General features: G+C 39.1%; 3 protein-coding genes across 3 annotated transcripts in view; 2 read left to right on the plus strand and 1 right to left on the minus strand.

Annotated features, from left to right (window-relative positions):
- The first annotated feature begins 561 nt into the window (after window positions 1-561).
- On the plus strand, window positions 562-13173 carry mrs2 (magnesium transporter MRS2). Its single transcript, XM_007571092.2, has 12 exons — window positions 562-1404; window positions 2822-2886; window positions 3130-3166; window positions 4011-4123; window positions 8390-8551; window positions 8633-8763; window positions 8849-8965; window positions 9784-9853; window positions 11417-11499; window positions 11714-11831; window positions 11917-12024; window positions 12551-13173. Exons 1-12 carry the CDS (start codon window positions 1077-1079, stop codon window positions 12608-12610), a joined length of 1392 nt encoding a protein of 463 aa, XP_007571154.1. The 5' UTR covers window positions 562-1076; the 3' UTR covers window positions 12611-13173.
- On the minus strand, window positions 3944-8355 carry LOC107838533 (integrin beta-1-like). Its single transcript, XM_016681233.1, has 7 exons — window positions 8058-8355; window positions 7715-7960; window positions 6569-6791; window positions 6369-6498; window positions 5983-6289; window positions 4552-4863; window positions 3944-4442 (listed from the first exon to the last, which is right to left on the minus strand). The coding sequence occupies exons 2-7, from the start codon at window positions 7957-7959 to the stop codon at window positions 4277-4279; spliced, it is 1383 nt and encodes a 460-aa protein (XP_016536719.1). The 5' UTR covers window position 7960; window positions 8058-8355; the 3' UTR covers window positions 3944-4276.
- A 1676-nt stretch (window positions 13174-14849) lies between the features above and the next one.
- LOC103151183 (syndecan-2-A-like) overlaps window positions 14850-21699 on the plus strand; it is an 11951-nt gene continuing 5101 nt past the window's right edge. Inside the window, exons 1-2 of the mRNA XM_007571095.2 lie at window positions 14850-15133; window positions 21491-21629. Of these exons, the coding sequence (XP_007571157.1) occupies window positions 15074-15133; window positions 21491-21629 (199 nt within the window). The 5' untranslated portion in view covers window positions 14850-15073. The remainder of the gene's footprint in view (window positions 15134-21490; window positions 21630-21699) is intronic.

Raw genomic sequence — 21699 nt, forward strand, 5'->3', positions numbered from 1 at the left:
TTTTTCCCACTCGGATGTAGCTAACCTTTGTTTCTTCTGCACATACTTTTTGTTTGAAACACAGCTCACATGTGAACAACTTTGAGGCTAAACCTAAGCCTACTTGAGACACGAATCACTATACAATTATTTAGACGTAGGTAATTCGTTAAAATCAAGTAAAACTGTATGTACTCTTAAAAAAATGTGGTTTATGTGAGTGCTGACAGTGGTAAATATCACTATGACGTAGCGTAGATTCACTGTAATGACTAATGGAAACAAACTGAATCATTTGTTCCACTAAAATATTACATGTTCATTTTATTTTTGAGCAGGTAAGCTTAAAAGAAGTGTACTTATTGTATTTGCGCTTCTTACATTTTTAAAATATTACATTGATCATTTTGCCCCGCGTGACACAAAGTTTGAACCCTACTGATCTAAATTATCGTCTTTAACTCACACCAATTAAATTATTATTTCTTCAAGTATGAGATATAATATTTGATTTTAAACGAAATAAGCTAAAACCTCAGTAATAGTGACTACAGAGTGATTGTCTTCAGCAGAGACGATCTTTGCACCACAATGCACTCCGCGGTGCATTGTGGAGCATGTTGTGGAGGGTGCTCTTGCTCCTGTCCTCCGGTCCTGCTAGCTTGGAGGAGGGGTTGTTTTCTCGGAGAAGCAGCCTCAGGTTTTCAGTCAGGAGAGCCGATAGTTAGCGGCATGTGTCCAGCTTATCTTCCTGGAGGTTTAGTTTTTTCTCAGAACGGACAAAACGTACATACGAAGAGTTAGCCGGTACAAGCGGAAGTCCAGAGCACATTGTGAAAACATTGAGAGGAAGGTTAACCAGTTCAACAGGTACAGAGAGACTGCTGAAAAGTACATTAACTGAGTTTAATCTAAAGTTATCGCTACGACCTTCCTCTCTTGTTGCTGCCCGCGAGCCTGTAGGCTCATACGAGTTTGGACAACTCGGGAGATGACTCAAGTATTTTCATTACTCTTTTTTTATGGAGGCTGATGCTGCCATGTGTGTATTTCTCCAGTAACATTTTTCAGACTCCTTCAGTCTGTGTTTGGCTGTGATGGAGGTAAAGTTGCACCGACTGCTACTGTTTGCTGGCTGCATGAACTCTTCCAGGATGTCATCTGTTAGAAAACGAGTTTTCAGCTCCTTCTGCTCACCGTTTGGTGGGAGTCAAACTCTGATCCTCTTCAATGGACCCACAGTCACACACCAGCTGAGGCAAGCTGGTAGTAGAAAGGCGAGCTTGCTCAGCAGGAGCTACGGGGATATTGGCTGTAATTCCACGTGTTATCAGAGGCCAGTGTTATTAAGAAGTCTCCATAGGAGGTGTCAGTCTACTGGGCTCACGAAGGACATCCTGCTGCGAGGAGGAGCGGCCTGGCCTGGTAAGATTTGCACAGATTAGCTTAAATCACTTTAGTTACAGGTAACTGTAACACCTTAGACATAACCTCTGTTATGTCTAAGGTATCTTATAGCTGGTATTGGCTTAAAAACGTTTTGCTTTGTAGATCTTAGAATTTTTTTTTCATATGTTGTTTAGAATTTCGTTTGCTCTCTTACCTTTTGTCCATTCAGGTTTCCAACTTTATTTTGTGAGTTGAAAATAAAGAAAAGTGAGCTACACGTGGACAAACAGAAAAGGTGTCAGGCTTTATGGAACTACTCACAACAGACTGATGGTTATGTATTTGAGGAAAAACATAAATAAATTCAGAGTTGATCCTCTCATATATGGCTGGTTTTCAACTTGTAGTTCTTCAGGATTTACCTCGTTGTAGCTAGCATGCCATGTGTCTGCCAAACTGTGCTATGTTTGGGGGTTTCATGGATACAACTGAAGAGATGGAAACAATTGGGTCTTTGTGACAGATTGGTGTTGACAACTTTTCCTATTTATTGTCAACACCACTGGAAAAATGTGACGTTATTAACCACAACAACAAGTATTCCACACATATGCATGCAATTAGCTTTGCGTTTGCTGTTGGATTACATAACCCAAATTGTTTAGTTGAAGAAGGAGGCGCAGATAAGAATGATGAAAAGACAAAGCTTCACAATCGTTTGTCGGTGAATGATTTGCTCTGGGTCACTTTACCTCTTCACCAGATTCTACCCCTGTTTTTTACCCAGCTGTTGCCTTTTTACACCTGTTAGTATGGTATTTTAAGCCCATATGTTCCTAACATAGCATAATCAATTTATTTTGTCTTGTTAGTTATGTACTTTGATGTATTGTGGAGATTGATAATCATAAAATCTGTATATGTAGTAATATGTGGTATTGTATTTTAACCTATTTTTACATTTATTATAAGTCTGATTCTCATGTTTACCTGCAGGTACTTATTATGCAGACCTAAGCCACTCTGAGAGACATCCTGTTGGTTACTAGTTTAATAGTCATTTATTGGAGAGGCATAACCACATTTGTATACAGCAGACTTTAAGTTGACTATAAAAACATTTTAAAGTTATCAAAGTGAGTATGAACTGATTCATGGTGGGTCCAGGATGTCCTGAGACAGAAAAGTCCTTTATAAAATGAACAGCACCCAGTATGTCGCCAGTATTTCAACATTTTAGTCAGTCAAGAAAAAGATTGAATTCTTCTTTGTTTTGAAGGTACGGACTGATGTGACAAAATGTGATGCTATTTAGATTCTGTTTGTCAAAAAGGTCATATTTTGTTACTGCCGTGATTGAAAAGGCATCAGGACATTGTTGCATATTTATAGCCAAAGAATGAAAAAAGTGTTGTCTTTAAAGTGTAGTTGTGTTTTGCTTTTCTTTTACCAGTGTCCGCTGTGCGCAGCCGCGTGACTGATGCCCCTCTGTCCACTGTGTCTCCGACTTTCAATGTGGTGAGATAATCGACTCCGAAGAGTTGTGTAACTGGTATTACTGCTGTTGCTTATGTTTTCACTGGTAAACTTGATATTATGACGCTTTAAAACAAAACTCTCAGACTATTGGATTTCATAGATATCAGACTTACAGAAGACCTTGAAGTTTCTTACGTTCAGTGGTGAAATGGATTTAAATGTCTGTTTACATCCAGGCTGCTGAATGTCATTAAAGAGTTTTATGTCCCATTTATTTAACAGATGAAGTTTGATCTGGAGGGAAATGTGACATCGTTTGGTAAGTGTAAGAAAATCTCAGCAACCAAGACTGATGATTGGTTCGTAGATTTGTATCATTCATATGTCATTTAAATATACCAGCTGTATAAACTTCTTAAGCCAGAAACACAAATCATACATACCTCTGAACTTTTTGTGTGTGTTTCATTACCGCAAACTTCTACATGTTTTATTTATTGGGGTTTTGTGTGATAGATCAACACAAAATAGTGTGTAGTTGGAAGTTGGAAGGAAAATTAGTCAACACCATATAGAGCCACCTGTCATTACAGTGTTTTTGGACATTCTCCTTTACAAAAGAGCTAAAGGTCAGTCAGATTATTTGGAGAACTCCTGGGAGCTGCAGGTTCTACATTTTCATTCAAAGACATGAATACTCTTTGGTTGTTAACATTTCTATTGTAGCTTTGGCTGTACATTTCAGTCAGCTGGGACAGCATAATGCTGCCATCATTGTGTTTCACAATAATGACGATGATGTATTTCATTTTCAGTGCTGTCCAAAATCTCAAATATTGGTCTTATGTGGGTAGATCTGCTCCATATTCTCCTGTCAGGATGTCCTGTGGCAGAAAGCTTCTTTATAAAATAACCAGTTTCTTACAATGTTTTATAAGAAACTAGATTTTAGTTTATTTGAGTATATTTGCATTTGTACACTTATTACTTGATATTAAATGGAACCACACAAACCCTTCTTTTTTCCTCATTTGCTCTACTTTGTGTTTATCTCCATGTAAAATCCCAACATGTGAACCAGTTTACGAAGCATAAAAATGTTGCTAAAAGGCATAAAATGTTGATAACAGACATTTCTCCTGTGATGCCTTTTTATTTCCCAGAAAAGAAGAAGACAGAACTTTGCCAGGAGCTTCAGCTTCAGGCCAGAGACCTTCGCTTCCAACACAGCACCAGCCTCAGCACCAGAAACAACTGCATCATCATACGGATGGGCGTACGTTCTCTTCCTTATTTCTTGACATTCTCTTTCTAATCACGTTCATCAGAAAACAGAAAAATAAATTAGAGATACTGTAAATAGACTTATTAGTGTTGGGCTGTCCAAACAGGCACAGTGTGACAGATAAACATCAAGAGCGATGGTTGATCAACACTCCTTAGCTCGAGCAACAGCAAACTGTCCACTAGAGGGCAGGATTGAGAAGAAGAAGTAGCAAAGGTCCTCAGCGGTCCTCATTTTACAGAGTCTTCCCTGAAGCTCATCTTTTGTCTCAACAATTTCAACATTGAGGTGGGCACACTGTCTGTCGCAGCTGGGGGAAAAAAACAGATTCAAGTTATTTAAATATGATCCAAACTAACATCTCAGTAAGAAGCTGGTTCTACTCTTCCATACAGAGGTGCACACAAAACATTTCATACCATTGAGGTGGTTTAAGATAAATATCTGTTCTCACGTGTCCTTTTTTGCTCCGGTTCGAAACGCTCGGCACTCCATACACGCAGCATGATCCTGACAAACCCACGCAATCAGGGCAGTCCTCGCAGGTCGCACCGACATACGGAGGTATACAATGACACTTTCCGCATTCACACACCCCTCTGCCGTTGCACAGCATTTGGTTTTTGGCCATACAGGAAGCGGTTTCCATGGAGCAGCTGCAGGCACTGCCGATCCACTCACTGTTACACATGCACCTCCCACACTCACACCTCCCATTACCTCCGCAGAGTCTGGTAAATAGAAATGTTTTGACGTCAGTGCTGTTTGGCATCGGTTCTAAAATTACAGTGGCAGACACATTTAGTTTCAGGCCTAGTAAAGATGTGTAAAAACAAAACAAACTTTAAAATCATCTCACGGTGAGAAATGGAGAGAAATCCACTACTCAACTTGACGCAATGTAGTCTGTGGCCAGAAAACAGCTTATTAAAGAGCCATTTATCCCTCAATCTGACCAGAGCTGCAAAACCTTCATGACCTTATAAAGAATGGACCAGCTTTCAAGTTTTTTTATATGTCTACCGAATAAAATTAGTTTATTTTATAGCTAATTAAAAGTACCACAACTTAATTTCTTCTATTGGGCTTTAGAACAAAGAAGACCATCACACAGTAACAGAAAGAATGATTTTCTGATGAGACCTTTTCTGTGTTTGTAGAAAATTAAGGGGAAAAAGACGACCATTCTTTCCTTCCTTGTGCAATTACTATTATTCTGTTGTAGAAACTCTTAAGCTGACATGCCATGATAAGAGAAAAAACTCCTACAACCTTTTTACTACCTTTACATGTAAAAACGCAGCTCAGTTTAAGCCACTGTGCATGGCTTAATAGCTTCAGGCTGCAGATATAGCACCACACCTGCATAGAATCATTAGGTCATTAACAAGACTCTGGAGAACTTATCTACACAAGGAGGAGGTAATTAAGCCATTTCATTCCAGTGTTTTGTACCTGTGGCACATCTAAAAACTGCAGGACAGTGGCCCTTGAGGACTGGAGTTTGACACCTGTGATCTAGAGAGACTGTTCAAAGAGCAATAGTAACCCCCCTGGCTCCCTCTGTATGCTCCAACCTTGGAAAATGTTATAGGAGATAACTCAGCACCATCCTGTAGGCAAAAGGTTGAGCAAAGTATTGATTGCAGGGGGATTTTATTAAAAATAATCATACACTGAAGTTAAAGTTAGTATTTTTCTATCATTTTCGACTTGACATTATGATACAATGGTAAAATATCACCATATTTTCTTTCCTTTTTGCACATCTTTATAAGGAATGCATTGAAAATGTGTTTGACACTGATGAAAGGAGACCTTTGTGATTTTTTTTTCTTGTGGTTCTGTACCTGTTGTTATGGTGTGGACAGTCAAAGTTGCTGCACTCGCAGTATCGTCCGCTGTACGTCTCTTTTGGATCTGCCCGCCTGTTGCACTCACAGAAACCCTCCACACAGATGCCGCTGCCGCTGCAGACTGGGGCGTTTGGGCCCGTGCGGCACAAATCTTCATATTGTGGTGAGATGGAGTCGCCATTCATCTGGCATTGTTTCCCAAAATAAGGCACATAGCACTCACATTGGCCACAGACCAGAGTCCCTTGGCCGCTGCAGGCAGGGCTGTTTTCCTCATGGCTTCCAGTGCAGTTACACTCACCTGTGGGAAGCAGAATAAATTCAGTAACAAAACTTTTTTTTTACCAGGTTATAAGCAGAGATGCTTTCTGACAGCTTACACAGCAATGTTATTTCTAGCTTGAGGCTCACTGAAAACCCTCTGGGTGTGATAAGAATGGACCAGGGTCCAGTTCTGTTCTGGTTTGAGGCTCCACTCGTACTGGGACACTGGGCAGCTTCCACACTCACCTACATTGAAAAATGGCGATGAATATAGTTAAACTGTCTTCAGCACATTATCCTGCATTACCTTTCTGACCTGTAAGAGCTGCGGGTTTCCTTTGGTTATGCTGCTGAAAGTGACCTGAACTCCAGCTGGCACGTTGCTGAGGTCCATAATCGGCTCTGGTGTAGGGTGGTCTGTTGCTTTGGAGATGGTGAGAGGAAAGGACTCCCTAACTCCTGGCCTCAGGTGGAGGGAGACCTCCTGGGGCTGCAGGAGCAAAGGTTCAGCATCTGCTGGGTCAGTCCTGCAGACCCTTCTGGAAGAAGTCATACTGTCATTCCTTGATGAAAAATGATGCTTTCAAAATGTTGTTCAAAATAAAACCTGAAAAATGTGGTTTGCTTTTGTATTCACTGTCATATAGTCTGATACTCTTAAATAAATATAGTATAACCAATTGCCTTCCAGAAGTCCAAGAGTTCACGCGTGTGTAATCTCAGGATATGTACTTCTGTGAAGGCCTCCAATAGTCCAATAGTCAGATGAGACCAAAGCTAAACCTTTGACCCACATGCACATCTGTGTTCTGGGAAAGTGTACATCACTCTGAATGTAATATGACCCTGGTGGCACATGGTGGTGGCAGTGTCTTATTTTCAGCAGGGAAAGACAAGTTGATCAGTTGACTAGAGGATGAACGGAACTAAGTGGAAGACAATCTTGCACGAAAAATAATCATGTTTGAATCTGCAAAAAGACAGAGAGCTCCAGTGGGAATGTTCAGATCAAACCATAGTGGTACGGTAGGATGGCCCAGTCGCAGTTCAGAACTAAATACCACAGAGAATTTGCGGCAAGCATTCAGTCTGACTGAGCTTGAGCTCTTTTGCATAGAAAAATATGGAATCACTTCAATGTCAAGATGTGAAAAAACTGGTAGCGACAAACACTAAGAGCAGCCAGCAAAAAGTGGGACAAATGCAAATTCACACCACACCTTTTAGATTTTTATTTGCACTTTCCATCTTCTGTAGCTACACTTTATGTTGATTCGTCACACAACATCTAAATAAAATACATTAAAGTTAAAGAACTCTAAAAGGTAAATAACATGAAAACTATTATAATGTGCAAGTGGAAAGTTACAAAAGGAAGTCATTGTTGCTACTACATGGGCACCCATAAACATTTAACCCAATTAGAGTTGCTTATTGTTATTGTATAAGTTAGGATGCTTACCCACTATCATTTTTTACCACCTGGATGCTGCCAGAAGGGTTATAAATGTGTCTCCCATGACAGCCAGTGCTCTGCAGCTTTTCTGTTGTCGCACAACGAATGTGAGCTTGAGGGGAGTTGCACCAAGCACAGCCAGAGCCGGCCTGGATGCACTCATCGCAGCTCGAGGCGGACTGCAGACACCTTTGTTCCTGGGCCCAGCTCAGACAGAACAACAGCCAAAGGAACAGCAGTTTCACAACCATCCTGCAGCCAAGGGAAATTATTGGATAATAACCTTTCAACTGCAAGCCTAACATAGATAAAAGAAACAAAAGTTGTGATACAACGCCTTGTTCTTCGCTTGATGTGTTGACAGCCCTCTGTGCTTTATCAGAATTGTCAGATCTACTTCTGCAGAGCGAGATACACCAATATGCTGCTCGCAAACATCCCCAGCCCTAAACACCGACCTGTAGAGGATCAGTAAGATTTTATCGATCTGGCTGCTCGCTGCAAATATTTACAGATCAGAGTCAACTCTTGAAAGGACAGACTTTAAAATACACATATGGCCAGACTACAACACATCCACAACATGCAGATAAAACCCCTTTTAAAAAACAAAACAAAAGTGTCTGCATCTTATGTACTAACATTGCAAGTTTTAATTCATTCAAAATATTATCTTTTCAGTCTTTGAAAGTTATCCTGACCCAAGAGTCGCTTTTGGTCCTGGACTATCGTGGTTTGAGTCTGGAACGCTGGCTGGTCCTGGAGCTCGCCCCTCAGCTAGCATCGCAGACGCACTCTCTGCCTTTTGAGTTTAGAGCACTGGAGGCCATCCTGCAGCACAAGGTTCCACACGCTTTACGCTCTCATTTGAAATAACAGGAACCGTGTGTTTGTGCGTGCGTCCTCATAGATCTGTGTCAACAGGTAAACAAGTTGCAAACTTGGTTGAACGATGTCGAACCGAGCATACTGGACACCCTGGAGTCGCTCGTGGATCCTAAAATCGTTTCTGCAGATAGAAGTAAGCTGCATATTCTGCTGCAGAATAGCAAGAGGTAAAGAGCCCAATCAGACGGCAGAGTTGGACCCAAAACCTTGAGACATTTCATGTTTTAACTTGACTTATCTTCTCTCTGGCAGCTTGTCGGAGTTGGAAACAGACATTAAAGTTTTCAAGGAGTCCTTGCTGAAAATCCTGGACGAGGATGCGATGATTGAGCAATTGTGTCTCACCAAATGGACGGATCCAAGGATTTTGTATGTTCCCGTGTAATCTCATTTGTGTTTCTAAATGCTGAAATCAATTTCTGAGAGCTCTAAAAGGACAGTGGTTAAGTAGTTTCTGTGCAAACAACAACAAAAAAAACAACAACACTTCGATCAATCGCAAACAGTCAAAGTTGGCTTTTCACTCTTTTCACACATCAGGAATCAAGTCTATTTAATTGGATGTTATTTTATTTTTGATAGACTGACAAAAGGCATAGGAAAAGAATACCTTTTGTTTTGTATTTTTGCATTCTGTGACTCAAGGCGGATGGTAACCAGCTACTAGCTTACATCTATCGTGTGTAAGTGCAAATATCACCAGTTGACTGGGTGATGTTTGTTTTTGCCACTCCCTCATGTATGTATGTTGCTTGCCCATACAAGCCAGCAGGATCCCCCAATTATCCCCTACACGTATTGTTTTTTCAGTCTTGAATTTTATTCACGCTAGCTTTAAAAAAGATCTTTAAAAGTCTTAAATCTGACTTGTCGAAACCTGCTGATACCCTGAGCGCTGTTTATAGTTTTGCCATGTTAAACTGAGCTTGACCATGTTCACCAATTATGTGACTGAAGGCAACTGTCAACGTAAAGAAGGTCAAATACATACAGACGCCACAATTTTTTTATTTTTGCTAGCGGTGAATATTTTATAATAGATACTGGAAAAATAAAAGTACATTTTAATGCAATAACAATATATGTTATTGCATTATTTTCTTTCTCTCTGAGGTTCATTTTGCCGCACCTTAAATGTTTTTTACGCTTAAATGATAAACATATGTATGTTTGTTTCTGCCTTTTAGTGAGGAGAGCAATTTGGGTATCGACCACTGTGAGGAGATGGAGCTTTTACTTGAGAATTACTACATGCAGGTAGGTGTGCTTTTTTAAAGATTTAATGTTATTTCTATTTTATCATTTATCCACCTGTGATGTTGTGTTTATTGGGAAGCACTTTGGTAACCTGAGGCTGTTGTAAATGCGCTACATAAATAAACTCTGGCTTGACTTGACTTTTTAACAGTAATAATAAATGTTAAAACAAATGTCTTTTGGACTAAAATTTTGATTTATTTACTTTTAAACAAAAGGCAAAACACAGAGGGGAAATCGCTTATTAATAAAAACAATTAACAATTCATAGACTTCTACATGTATAACTTGTTTTTGATACATTTATATTTAAAAAAAGGAAAAATAATTTCTTCTGAAAAGTGCTAAATAAAGCTGAGCTGGATGTGTCACCATAGAGACACATATGAAGAGGCTCAGCTTCAAAAATTAAACTGATGCCAGGTGCCATGAATGAAGTGTATAAAATGTCACAACTCAGTACCTGCAGGCTACATCCAATAATCAATATCTGTAGTGGATGATTCATAGATCATCAGTCGCACTACATATTCAATGAGTTCAAGATGAGTGTGCACCAGCTGCACTTGTGGGAGGGTCAGCTGTAGTGAGAAAGCATGCAGCACTTTTCGCGTTGCCAAATAATGACAAATGAAATGCACATTTTGCTGACAAATTGGATTTGTCTTCCAAGCTGCTCAAAAAGCTTTTTTTGTTTAGTAGTTCTCAATTATGTGGATGACTTTTCTCAGTGATGAGGGTATATTTTATGAGTAACTACAACTCACAACCTGAGACTAATTAACTTGTTGTGAAAAAAAAAACAGCTCCTTCTGACTACTCAGATTCATGTATTGAGTTGTAAGCCCTCAAGAATGAGTCCAACTCCCCTCATCTGAAGCATTTAGGTGTTCATTAACGTATCCCAGCAGTCTGGACAGGATTAAAATGACATTTCCAAGCAGTTGGGATCTTATCACTTGTCAATTAATCAGTACTGTAATCACTCAAATATGTCTCTTTTTAAGGTTTCTTCCAGAAGCTGCGATTTTGCTTTTGAATGCTTTCTCTGATTCAGGTGATGATTAGAAGAATGTCACTTAAACAGACAACTCCAAATTTAAGATGCGTCTGTAATTCACAGAACTGTATTCGATTTAAACTAAACACAGCCTGTCGGCAAAAACAACTTTTTAATAGTTTTTGAGAACTGCAGTGGAGGGATGATGGTTTGGGCTGAACCTGTCAATATCTCGTTCTGTTCAGTAAAATGTTCTTGAGTGAGACGATTAGACAAAGAGAAACTAAGACGAAAGATCCTAATCAACAAATGAATCCCGGAAGACAAAAAGAATGATGATGTTGCTCTGTGGAAAACGAAGCTCAGACCTCGACTCCATGTTAATGACACAATGTATCTCGGTTACTGCTTTCATCTAGGATTTTATCCACTTATCTTTAATTTTCAGGGCGGACCAGATGATTTCTGGTTTGTTCTGAAACAGGAAACCTAATTAAACAGAGGATGTTTTCAGTTTTGGCCATGACCGTGCGTTCAGATCATAATCTCTTCACTGCATACAGGCCGAGGATCTCGCCAACAAGACCAGAGAGCTCAAGGGACTGATAGACGACTCAGAGAGTGTCATCTTTATCAACCTGGACAGGTACATGCCCTGATTGGACATTATTTGAAAACGTTATATGTACAACCATGTCCGGAGAAAGAGACATGTCGGCACAGTAAGCAGTCAGGGTCTTGTTGGAAACTGCTGTTCTGTCCACTTTGCCATTCTTTCTTTGATTCTCCAGAAAAATTGTGAAAATATTTACAGTTCACGTAACATAACTATGCATGTAACTATGTATTTCCTGCTGCAGCCATCGTAATGTGATGATGCGTCTGAATCTGCAGCTGACTATGGGTTCCTTCTCCCTGACCTTGTTTGGGCTCATCGGGGTGGCTTTTGGAATGAATTTAACGACGGCCTTTGAAGATGTAAGTCATTCTACTGTTAATCATGCCTTATGGTTCAAATTGTTTGTTTATCTGTTAAGTGTCTGTCTATCTTTGTTCATCACAGGACCCTCGTGCTTTCTGGCTGGTAACAGGCTTCATGTTTTTGGGCAGCGGCTTAATATGGAGACGCCTCTTATCGTTTCTAGGACGGCATCTACATCCCCCATCAATGGTAATCCAAACTCTGCAGTTCCACTACACTGCATTGTTGTACGTTTAAGCATTTTGTCACGCCGCAAGCACATTCTCCAGAGTATTTTATTGGATTATAATGAGGTAGACTATCACAAAGCAATAATTATGACATATTTCATCTAATATTGTCATTTTTCTACATTCTGTTTTACAAATTTAAGTCTAAAAAGAGTAGTATTCATTTGTATTTCCCTCCAGCCCTCTATCTCCATCCAACTTCAAGTCAATTATTCACATGTGGGCTCTATTAACTAACTACATGACTTCTGATGGCAGTTAGCCGCACTGGATTTTATTTAGCTATATCAGATTTTCTTTATTTTAAAAACAATTTTGCGTTAGTATAGCAAATAAAAACCCAGGAAAATACATTGAAGATCATGGTTTAAACATTTCAAAGTGTACTGTTGCGTGTATTTGTACATACTGTATGTGAATCCCTGTCTGAACTCTTATAAGTTACTGTGTTGTAATGGCTAATTTGTGTTTTGTTTGTGACACAGTTTCCTTCCATTTGGAAAAGAAATGTAAAACCGCAAGATACTAAGCCTGGAGTCAGATGAGGTCCTGGTTTCAACCTAGGAAAAAAAACAGACCAGAGCCTGCAGCTGTGAAGACGATCCTATCACCATGCCTATAAGACACCATGAGTCTCACCTTTGTGTGCCCCTTTTTTGTGGTACTAGTAGCGGTCGAGGCTGTGTCCACACTATTCTGTGTTTTTGTTGTATCATTTGGCTATTCCAGACCTCCAAATGAATATGTTCACAACCTGTTTTTATTCAGAGTAAAGTTACGGAAAATCGCTTTGTTGTTTCTGGTGTTAAAGCCTTGGAAGGTGAGTGGCAGATCCTGACCTGAGACAGATGACCATCCAAACCATTAAAGGAGCGGTACTTTAAAAAGTGGCTTTTTCAAGAGTAGATGTATATTTATTCTAATGTGAAATTTTAATATGTGTTTAAAGTTAAAAGTCAGCCTCCAACTTTGCATAAAGAATGGCTATGAATTTAAACCAGAGTTCTTACAGTGTGGCATGCACTGCTTTGGAAAGAGTGATGCGAGTTGATAATCTGGTATGTTCTGTGGTTGCCAACATGTGTCATTAAAATTAACTGATGCATAACAACTGGTCCGTGTCATTTCCGTTTAAAATAATGGCCGAGCGGTCTAACTAGTTTGTCCTGTGTTGAAAAAAATGATCGCAGTACTTGCATGAAATGCTTTAAGACTTCATGCTGCTATTGACTTTGTTCTATCACTAATCCTATTCAGAATTTTAATGGTGAAACATCAGTGAAAACATGCAAATCCCTTTGAATTAAGAGGTTTTATCACTTTAAACCTGAAACGTGAAGCACAAATTGAAATTATTGGGGAGGAAAATGACCTCTTACTGAACAAGGTAATTCGGCGACTGAGCATGAAAGTTGCAGGTATTTGAATCCTTCAGGATGAAAGTTCTTAAACTACAGTTAGTAGGATTTTTTCCAAAGATCTAATCTATTAAAACAGTAAAACATACTATTCAAAAGTTGGTTTGATTGCAAGCCCCTCTGCAAAAAGTATTACTGCCTCACTGTTTTTGCTTTTCAAACCTATGAAATAATAATTGGCACTGATTTTTGTAGGTTTTGTCAACAGCATTTAGTGAGATTTATTTATTACTTAACACCAAACAAAGGGACTTTAGGTAACTAAGTCATAAATATACTTACATGATTATTTACACCATTAAGAAGGTCTGAATAAAAAAGTTTAGCTGTACTAGGTATTTGGGTTTTCAGTTCAAGTATTTTTGATGTTAAATTCTTGATTTTGACAAACTAAATCCTATCAGTAACTTAATGCATCAGCAGCTAATGTCTTAATGGTTTGTTTCACTTGGTTTACAGTGATTGGGGGAATTGTTTGCCCTTTTGGTTTAGCTTTTTGGTTAAAAATATAAAGTTTTATATTAAACATATCAATACCAAAGATAACCTGAGTTTTCAAATGATTTATTTAGAGAAAAGATCTATTCAACCTTCCTATTATCATGTAATTGTTCCCTTGTTAAACAATTAACTGAGATTACAATGTTTCACTTGGATTACTAACAGACCTTTAGAATTGGAAAAAATTACTTAAATCAAACCATGAAGTAGGCTGAAATAGCTCAAAAATCAACACAGACGAGAAATGACATTATTAACACCTATCAGTTCGGGAATCTGCCATAAAGCCAAAAGGGCTCTTTTTTTCCGCATTTTTCATTTCTTAACTTCTATATTTCTCTGTTTTAACTATCATTCTTCACTAGAGGGCACAAGCTGGGTGCAGAGACTGTACCGCCTTGCTCCATCTATCTGAGATGCAACACAATGTCACAAACCAGCCTGACTTATGATTGTTTTGTGAATTTTCTGTTTTTGCTGTAAGAGGCGCAGAGAGATTTATTTTATTTATTATTATTATTATTATTATTATTATCAAACATGTCTTTATAGATATTTTTACTCAAACAGTTGGGTTGTTTCATACTTTATTGAAACGATCGAGACCCATAAGCAGGTAACTTCACTTAAACGATTGCAAAAAAGCTCGTATTACTTCACTTATGAAAATAAAGACAATACAACTGAGGCGACGTAGAAAAGACGTATTTTAAAATACCACAAAATTAAATGCGTTGTCACGACAACCAGTCTCAGAATAACAAACTCCCCTTTAGCTTCCCCCCCAACCAACCCATCACCTTCATGAATGAACGTCACGCCGCGCTGACGTCATTGCGCAGCCACGCTGCGTAGCCAGTCTAAACATCTCCACAGTGGAACTTTGCTTTCACACCGAGCTTGGGAGTTGTTCCCGACGGATCTGAGATTTAAGCAAACTACGTTTCCATCAAACCGTCACGAAAATTTTGAACAGTTCTGTTTTCTTATCAGTTATCTTAACTATTTATATTTTTTTTCGGTTTGTGGTTTCAATTGTAAAATATTTTTCCTTGTACAATTTTTTTTTTCCGTTGTTTGGTCGTCAAGATGAAGAATCTGTGGCTTTTCTTCCTCGTCGCGCTGGCGACTGGGTTTATCAGCGACAAGGTAACGAGCTTTTATTTTGGGTTCTGCTTTCACAGTGGGTTCGCTCACATAGTTAATGACAAACTTAATTTTTTGTTCTCATTTCACGACCAGTTTAGCTACTTTCCAGCCGTTAAAAATGCGTTTGGAAAACTCCCATAATGTTTGTTTTTGTTCAGATGGTTTGTTGTTTTTCGTTTAACGTTCCTCCTGAAGAATTATCAACATTTTCCAGATCTTCTCAAAAGTGTATTTTCATGTTGTTCGAAGTTGTTTTGCCATTGTCTTTGTTTATTTTATACAATCTCATGTTTAGATTTTTTTTTTAAATCAAAAGTGTGCCACAAATAATTAAGTTAAACGTAAACACGGATGACATTATCAAGCTGTAATGTGAAAATTGCAGTTACTAACACAGATGTTGGCTGATAATCATGTTGTGGATTGTAGCCAAGTTAAAGCTTTCCACCAGCTGGTGTCAAGTTCACAAGTCTGGCTAGCCTCCGGCTCAAAAGCTTTGACATTTAAACCAAAAGCTTGAGATCTGAACTCCCATTTAACCTGGGCTTCGATTTTAATACACAGATTAGATTAAAAAAAAAAAGAAAAGAAAAAAAAAGTTGAAATCTGAAGAGAAATATCAATATTTGGCCAGGATTCTTTTACATCTGTGCCAGGTCCATAGTCTGAAATTTTCTTGGAGATAACAGGATAAATCGCAGCTATTTGTTGTGTTAGGTGTTAAAAATAATAACCTGTTTACAAGACCTGACTTAAAAAAAAAAAAAAAATCCAGAGTGAGAGCCACAGACTCCAGAAAACGATTATTTAAGATTTATGGACTGTATGTTGTGAAAGAAAGGGAGCTGAAACTTGAGACCATTCTGGTAAATGAGGGGTGGGGAGCAAGACTTAGAGTTGTGGATATACTGTTTGGATTTTTGTTTTGTTTGTTCCCATTCTGTAGATCAGTGGCTGCCAAACTTCTTGAGTTTACCAAGTCACAAAGTAGCCTTGGGGGAAAAAAAAACTATATATGCATTCATAAACATGAATACACATTGTAGTTTTCTTTTATTTTTAACAGAGCCTCATTTTTGAGGAGGATTGTAAGACCCCAGGCTTGTTGATTTGTGAAACCTCTGGTAGTCTCAACCCCGATTGTTGAGTTTGTTCTCCCATCCAGTTATTGAAGTTCTGTTTAAATTCATTTTAAATGCAAATATAGATGCAACAATCAATCACTGGGAATCAGCCTTGACCCCCGTAATGTTGAACTGTATCTCAAATACAGAAAAATCAAGGTGGTCTATTGAATTAAGAAAAAAATGACTGAGGCTCCCCACTATTCTCACTCTATAACCACGCAAGCCAACTGCATGTACTTTGATTTTTGTTTCTGTGTGTTTTGATTTTTGGATATTTTTATTGGAAACCAGTAATAAAAACGACATAACAAAAGTTCTATTTCAAAATGAACGTAACACAGTCCAAATAAATTGTTGTAAAGGGCTATTTCTTTTTTTCTGTGGTGAAGTTTGCAGTGCGAGTATAGCTTTACATCGTAAAAACAAATCCATTGGCAAAGAGAAGTATATATTTTTTTTCCATCATAGGCCCAGAAAGGCACATGAATCTGAGAACATAGTGATTATAGGAAGCACTATTTCTTCTGTACATCAAAAAGGTGCTGTCCTGCTTCTTTGTTTCATTACAGAACAAATATTGTAAATAAAGATCACAAAAAAAACATATCTAAAATGAAGTGAAAATTACTACAAAATGAATGCACCTCTACACGGATTTATTTAACTTGATGAGAAAGAGAGAAGGGAAAAGTCATGTCAGCTTTTTGTAAGACATAAATATGGCATAAATAAAGCCTTAAGAAATTTGACCACAAACCTTTGAAAAAGGTGCCACAAAATCTATCATTTTAGATTGCAAGAATCATAAGAAGAAAAAAAAAAGAAAACATGCAACATCATGGAGGGACTAGTTTAAGCATATATTTTGCTTGGAAAATTTGGGTGAGAAAATGAACAAGCTTTCATTTTTTCTTTATCAGTGATTCTTTGTAGAAGAATGCAAAAGAGAATCAAACCAAAAATGAAAAAGTATCTATATTATTATGTATTTTAAAACCAAAAATAATAATAATAATAAAAAAACACCTGTTTTTATATGTTTATTTCTGGTTCCAGGTGAAAAACCAAATCACCTGGAGCCAGGTGAACGTTGACCATTGACACATTTTAGCTTCATTGGAATCAAGTGGGTGTTGGGAGTCATATGCATCGAAATGGGGATTAACTTCCTACCTCCAGTAAAGGATTTCTTTTCTCTATCATTTGTTACAGTTCTCGGGAAACCAAAACCCATTGAAAACCAGACCAAAAAGAAAATGAAAACCTTGTATTCTCCCCGCACCCAAAAAAGTATCTCTAATTGTATTTCTTTTTTTTTCTTTTTTTTTTTTTTTGCTCAGAGGCAACAGAAACATTATCTTCCCAGAATGGTGGCCGATACTTATTTCACCATTCTGCTCAGATTCCTCCTTACTTCATGTCTCTAATACAGGCTCCAGGCCTAAATTGCTGGGTGTGATGAGTTGCATCACATATATAATATATATATATCTCCAAACTATGCTTCTCCTTGTGTGGTTGAGTTGGCTAAAGAGCGAGTGCTTCGTCAGCCGGTAACGCTGCTCTCCTCTGAAAGCAGAACGTCGAAGCGGGCGTTTGGTCCATGCCAGCATGTGGGCCGGTAGTTGTGTCATTTTCTGGATGGATGACTCACAGCGAGTCCCTTTGGGCTTGTCCAGGCAGGCACGTTACTGCGTGGAGCACACGCAGTTTTCCGCCGAACCACACAAGGAAGGAGAAAGACAGTGACACATTGTCACACTGGTTTTAATGAGTCTTTTTATGGCGCTTTAAAAAGCCTGCTCCCAAAACGCACATGTGGCTGTGAAATTACTCTTCCACTGCGCAGTAAAATCAGACATAATGAAATGTAAATAAAAGTAGGCTGGTATCGCTTGTGGCGATGTGCTGCGTCGGTGCAGTTTCAGGTTTTAACAGTGTGAGTCACGGCATTGTTGAACAGAGATAAGACGACCACTCCAGGTCCGACCCAGTAAACCGAAGTTTATTGGGTCAGACTATTTAAGTTAAGCTGTTTTAGTTGTTTTTTTTTTGAGGATCCCTCTTCCTCCTTTCTTCCCGTAGCAAAAACATTCTAATGATTTTCCCAATGCGTGGACAAGGACCTTTGCATTACAGTGTTACTCTGTCGTTATCTCCATGCTGAACCCCTTCGCGACAGATAAAGTCACAGTTAGATGTCTGGAAACTCCACTCTAAAGTTTAAAGATCACGAAGGCCTGCTGAGCTACAACAGAAAAGCTCAGATTTGTTTATTTCTGACACCTTTGAAGCTGTTAAAAAGACGCAGGCTTCATGTTGAGGTGGTCAAACGTTCTGTTCTGTGTTGCCTTGATCAAACATGCGCCCTCTTTACACAGCATTGTGTAAAGCAGGTATCTCGATGGCGATGACAGGCTCTTCTGTGTGCTTTGGCCTGTTACACAATCTCTCGCTTGTCTCTACTCACTGGCTCCCATCTCCCAGGAGAAATATTTACATATCATCCCCAGAAACACACGATGGGAGGGGGTTGCTAAATTTTATAACGCACTCTTCTAACACACTCACCCCCACTGAATGTTTAAATAGCTGCACTGCCCCGCTCCAGCTGTTTCCAGTAAACTGTCTTCGGCTTGATAAAGCTTTAGGAAACCACACCAGTGTATACGCTACGTATGCTGCATATGTGTGTTTTCCAGATGTTTGACCTTTGTGTCACATCTACCAGTAAACTCTGACACGCAACCTATCTCTAGCGAGGAAAGCTCAGAGTGTTGAGCTCGTTTGTTACATTTTGGCTTTTGTGTTTCAACGATTTTTTTGTTTTTTTGTTCAATTAATAGGAAAAAGCATTAAGCAAGGAGGGATGTTATGATTGTATGAAAATTAACTTTTCATAAGTTTTATCTTATTTTTCTATATCAGTTGCAACTAACCTACGATTATCGTCCTTTTTGATGTTGAGTCATGACGTTCCCAACTTTAGCTGCTAATTCACTAAAGCCCAGATTAAATCCAAACTTATTGCGCTTTTAGAAGGCCTTTTCATTGATGCAGCCAACTCACTGCTATAAAGAATGTATGCAGACACATTCTTAATAATCTAAGAACTTAATCAACTTTTTTGTCACAAAACTTCAATGTGACGCACAGTGATGGCAGCATCATGGTGTGGGCATGCTTTTCAGGAAAAAAAAAAAAATCCTAGAAAAGAAGTTGTGTTGCAATGCTGAAAAAGGAGTGGGGATCCATCCTCAAGCAGAAGAGTGTCCCTACAGCTAGATTTCTGATTAAATGGTTTTGATTTAAACCAATTAATGTGTTGGTATGGCCCAGTAACTTCTAGACTCGAATGCCTTTGGGAGGCTGTGGCAAGATTTGGAAACTTGCTGTTATGACCTCTATATCCCATAAGTGTGAGCCTGAATGAATTTACATCAGGGAAAAAAAGGGGGAACAACCGTGTTTTGTTGTGGAGACGCATGTTAAAAGATTTGCAGCTGTAATTGGTTCAATAAAGTAGTGACTGAGTGGGGCGGAGTACAAATGCAAGCTTTTCAGATTTTTGTTTGGGAAAAAAAATAAAAAATTAAAAGCAAGTTGTCTTTCTTTCATTTCACATTTCTGCGCCACGTCTTGTTTATCTATTACTTCAGATCTCAACGAGACACTTTGAAGTTGTCCCGTGAGTAAATGTGGAAAAATCCCAAGGGCCGTGCGGAGGCCGTTGTAGAGGTGGGCGTGACCTGCTCTTTTCGCTGTGCAGCAGACATCAGTTTAAACAACTGACGTCTGGCCTCAATTGGAGCTTGGAGGTGAATCCAAAACAACTATCTTTCTTCATCAGCGCAGACTCTAAATTTAAAGCCATTTGGTCTAATTGTTGGCAGTATCTGTTGGAATAGGATAAAAGTTCAGTCCTTTGTGTTTGCTCATAAGTTTTCATCATCTGGATTTGTAATTGTTGGCTAAAAACAGAAGCCTCTTCTGTTGTTTAGCCATGTTGTGCATTAGCTTCTTCTGCTGCCTTCAGAAATGGGTGGAAATTTTCTCTGCTGCCACAGTGTGAGCACATTTGGTCTGCTTCAGCTTTACCTCAGCTGGGTCATTTGTCTGTAAGAGATCTGAGCCACAGCTAATAGGGGCAGAAACAGTTCATTGTTTTGTAAACTTGGTCCATTGAACACCTTAAGCAAGAGCATATGATAGAAATGTACCGTTGTAGTGAGTTTATTCAACCGTGTGTTCGATTTTTCTCCCTAAAGCTGATGCTGATGATCTCTTTGTAATGCTAACTTTGAGTCGTAAACAGTAGTCGTAGTAAAACTGAATCGGTCACCTTATCTCACACCTTTTGTTATCCTCGGCACCTGTTTTGTCAGACAAATAACTTGTTCTGTCTCTCTTCTTCCGCTCCCTCCCTTTCCTTTCTTCAGGCTTTCTCCTCTCTAAGTCTCTCAGCACCTGTGTTAGTGGAAGCATAGTATACATACCAGACATAGCTGAAGTCTCAAAGGACCATATTCATCCATGTCTGTGTGTGTCTTTCTGTCTTAACACCAACTGTGTGATTCCCCTCTCTCCTTCACTTTTTTTTTTTTTTTTACATTTCGGTCGTTATCAGGCTTCTCTTGTTTTCCATTTTGCCTGCCTGGTGTGTTCGTTGCCTCAGCTCCTCGCTGACTGGGCTTTGCGTGCAGTTTCTCAATGGTTTTCAGCACGTCACATTTGTGTAGCGCCGGGTTGCTAGGAGGGTATCCAGAGCAACGGCAGTAACCTTTTTAACGTGTGTATGCACTTTGTCTGTTTTGTCTGTTGTCTTTGAAGCTGCTCTATCTCTTTCTCTCTCACTCCCACTCCTCTCGAAAACACTTTGTTCTCAGCTGTCTGGCTCTGGGGAGTATCACAAATTACATTCATGACACATGAAATGAGCATAAATCCAGCTTAGGCCAACTACTCATACAATGGTATGGCTGCAGCTCACACCGTGGTTTCTCTCACAGACAGCAGTGCACACTTTCAGCATATTTGGCCTGCATACATCACTGGTTACGAGGGGTATTGTCTTACTCTAGATCTGCAGAGGTTTTCACATGGTTTCAATTAGTGGGTGGATTTCTGAAAGTGTGAATTTATGTGCATCAGTGTCTCTCGTTTCCTTTTTTGTCTTTCTTTGTATGTCTCCCCCCTTAAATTACAGTACGGTTTTTCCTCTGTCTTCCAGCTCCTTGTCCTATCCCAGTCAACTACTTCCCAAGCAGATGACCTTTACATAGAGGAACCGGGATCAGGTGACGTCCCCATAGACGATGAAGATGGTGAAGATGATGGATCTGGCTCTGGGTCAGGGTCTGGAGACCATGGTAAGAGTGGCTTATTTTGGTCATTATATTTCAATGCAAATTTTAAATTTACAGTAAAAAAAATAAAAAA

Source organism: Poecilia formosa, unplaced genomic scaffold (genome assembly GCF_000485575.1).
Source record: "Poecilia formosa unplaced genomic scaffold, Poecilia_formosa-5.1.2 Scaffold273, whole genome shotgun sequence".
In the NCBI taxonomy this organism is placed as follows: Eukaryota; Metazoa; Chordata; class Actinopteri; order Cyprinodontiformes; family Poeciliidae; genus Poecilia; species Poecilia formosa.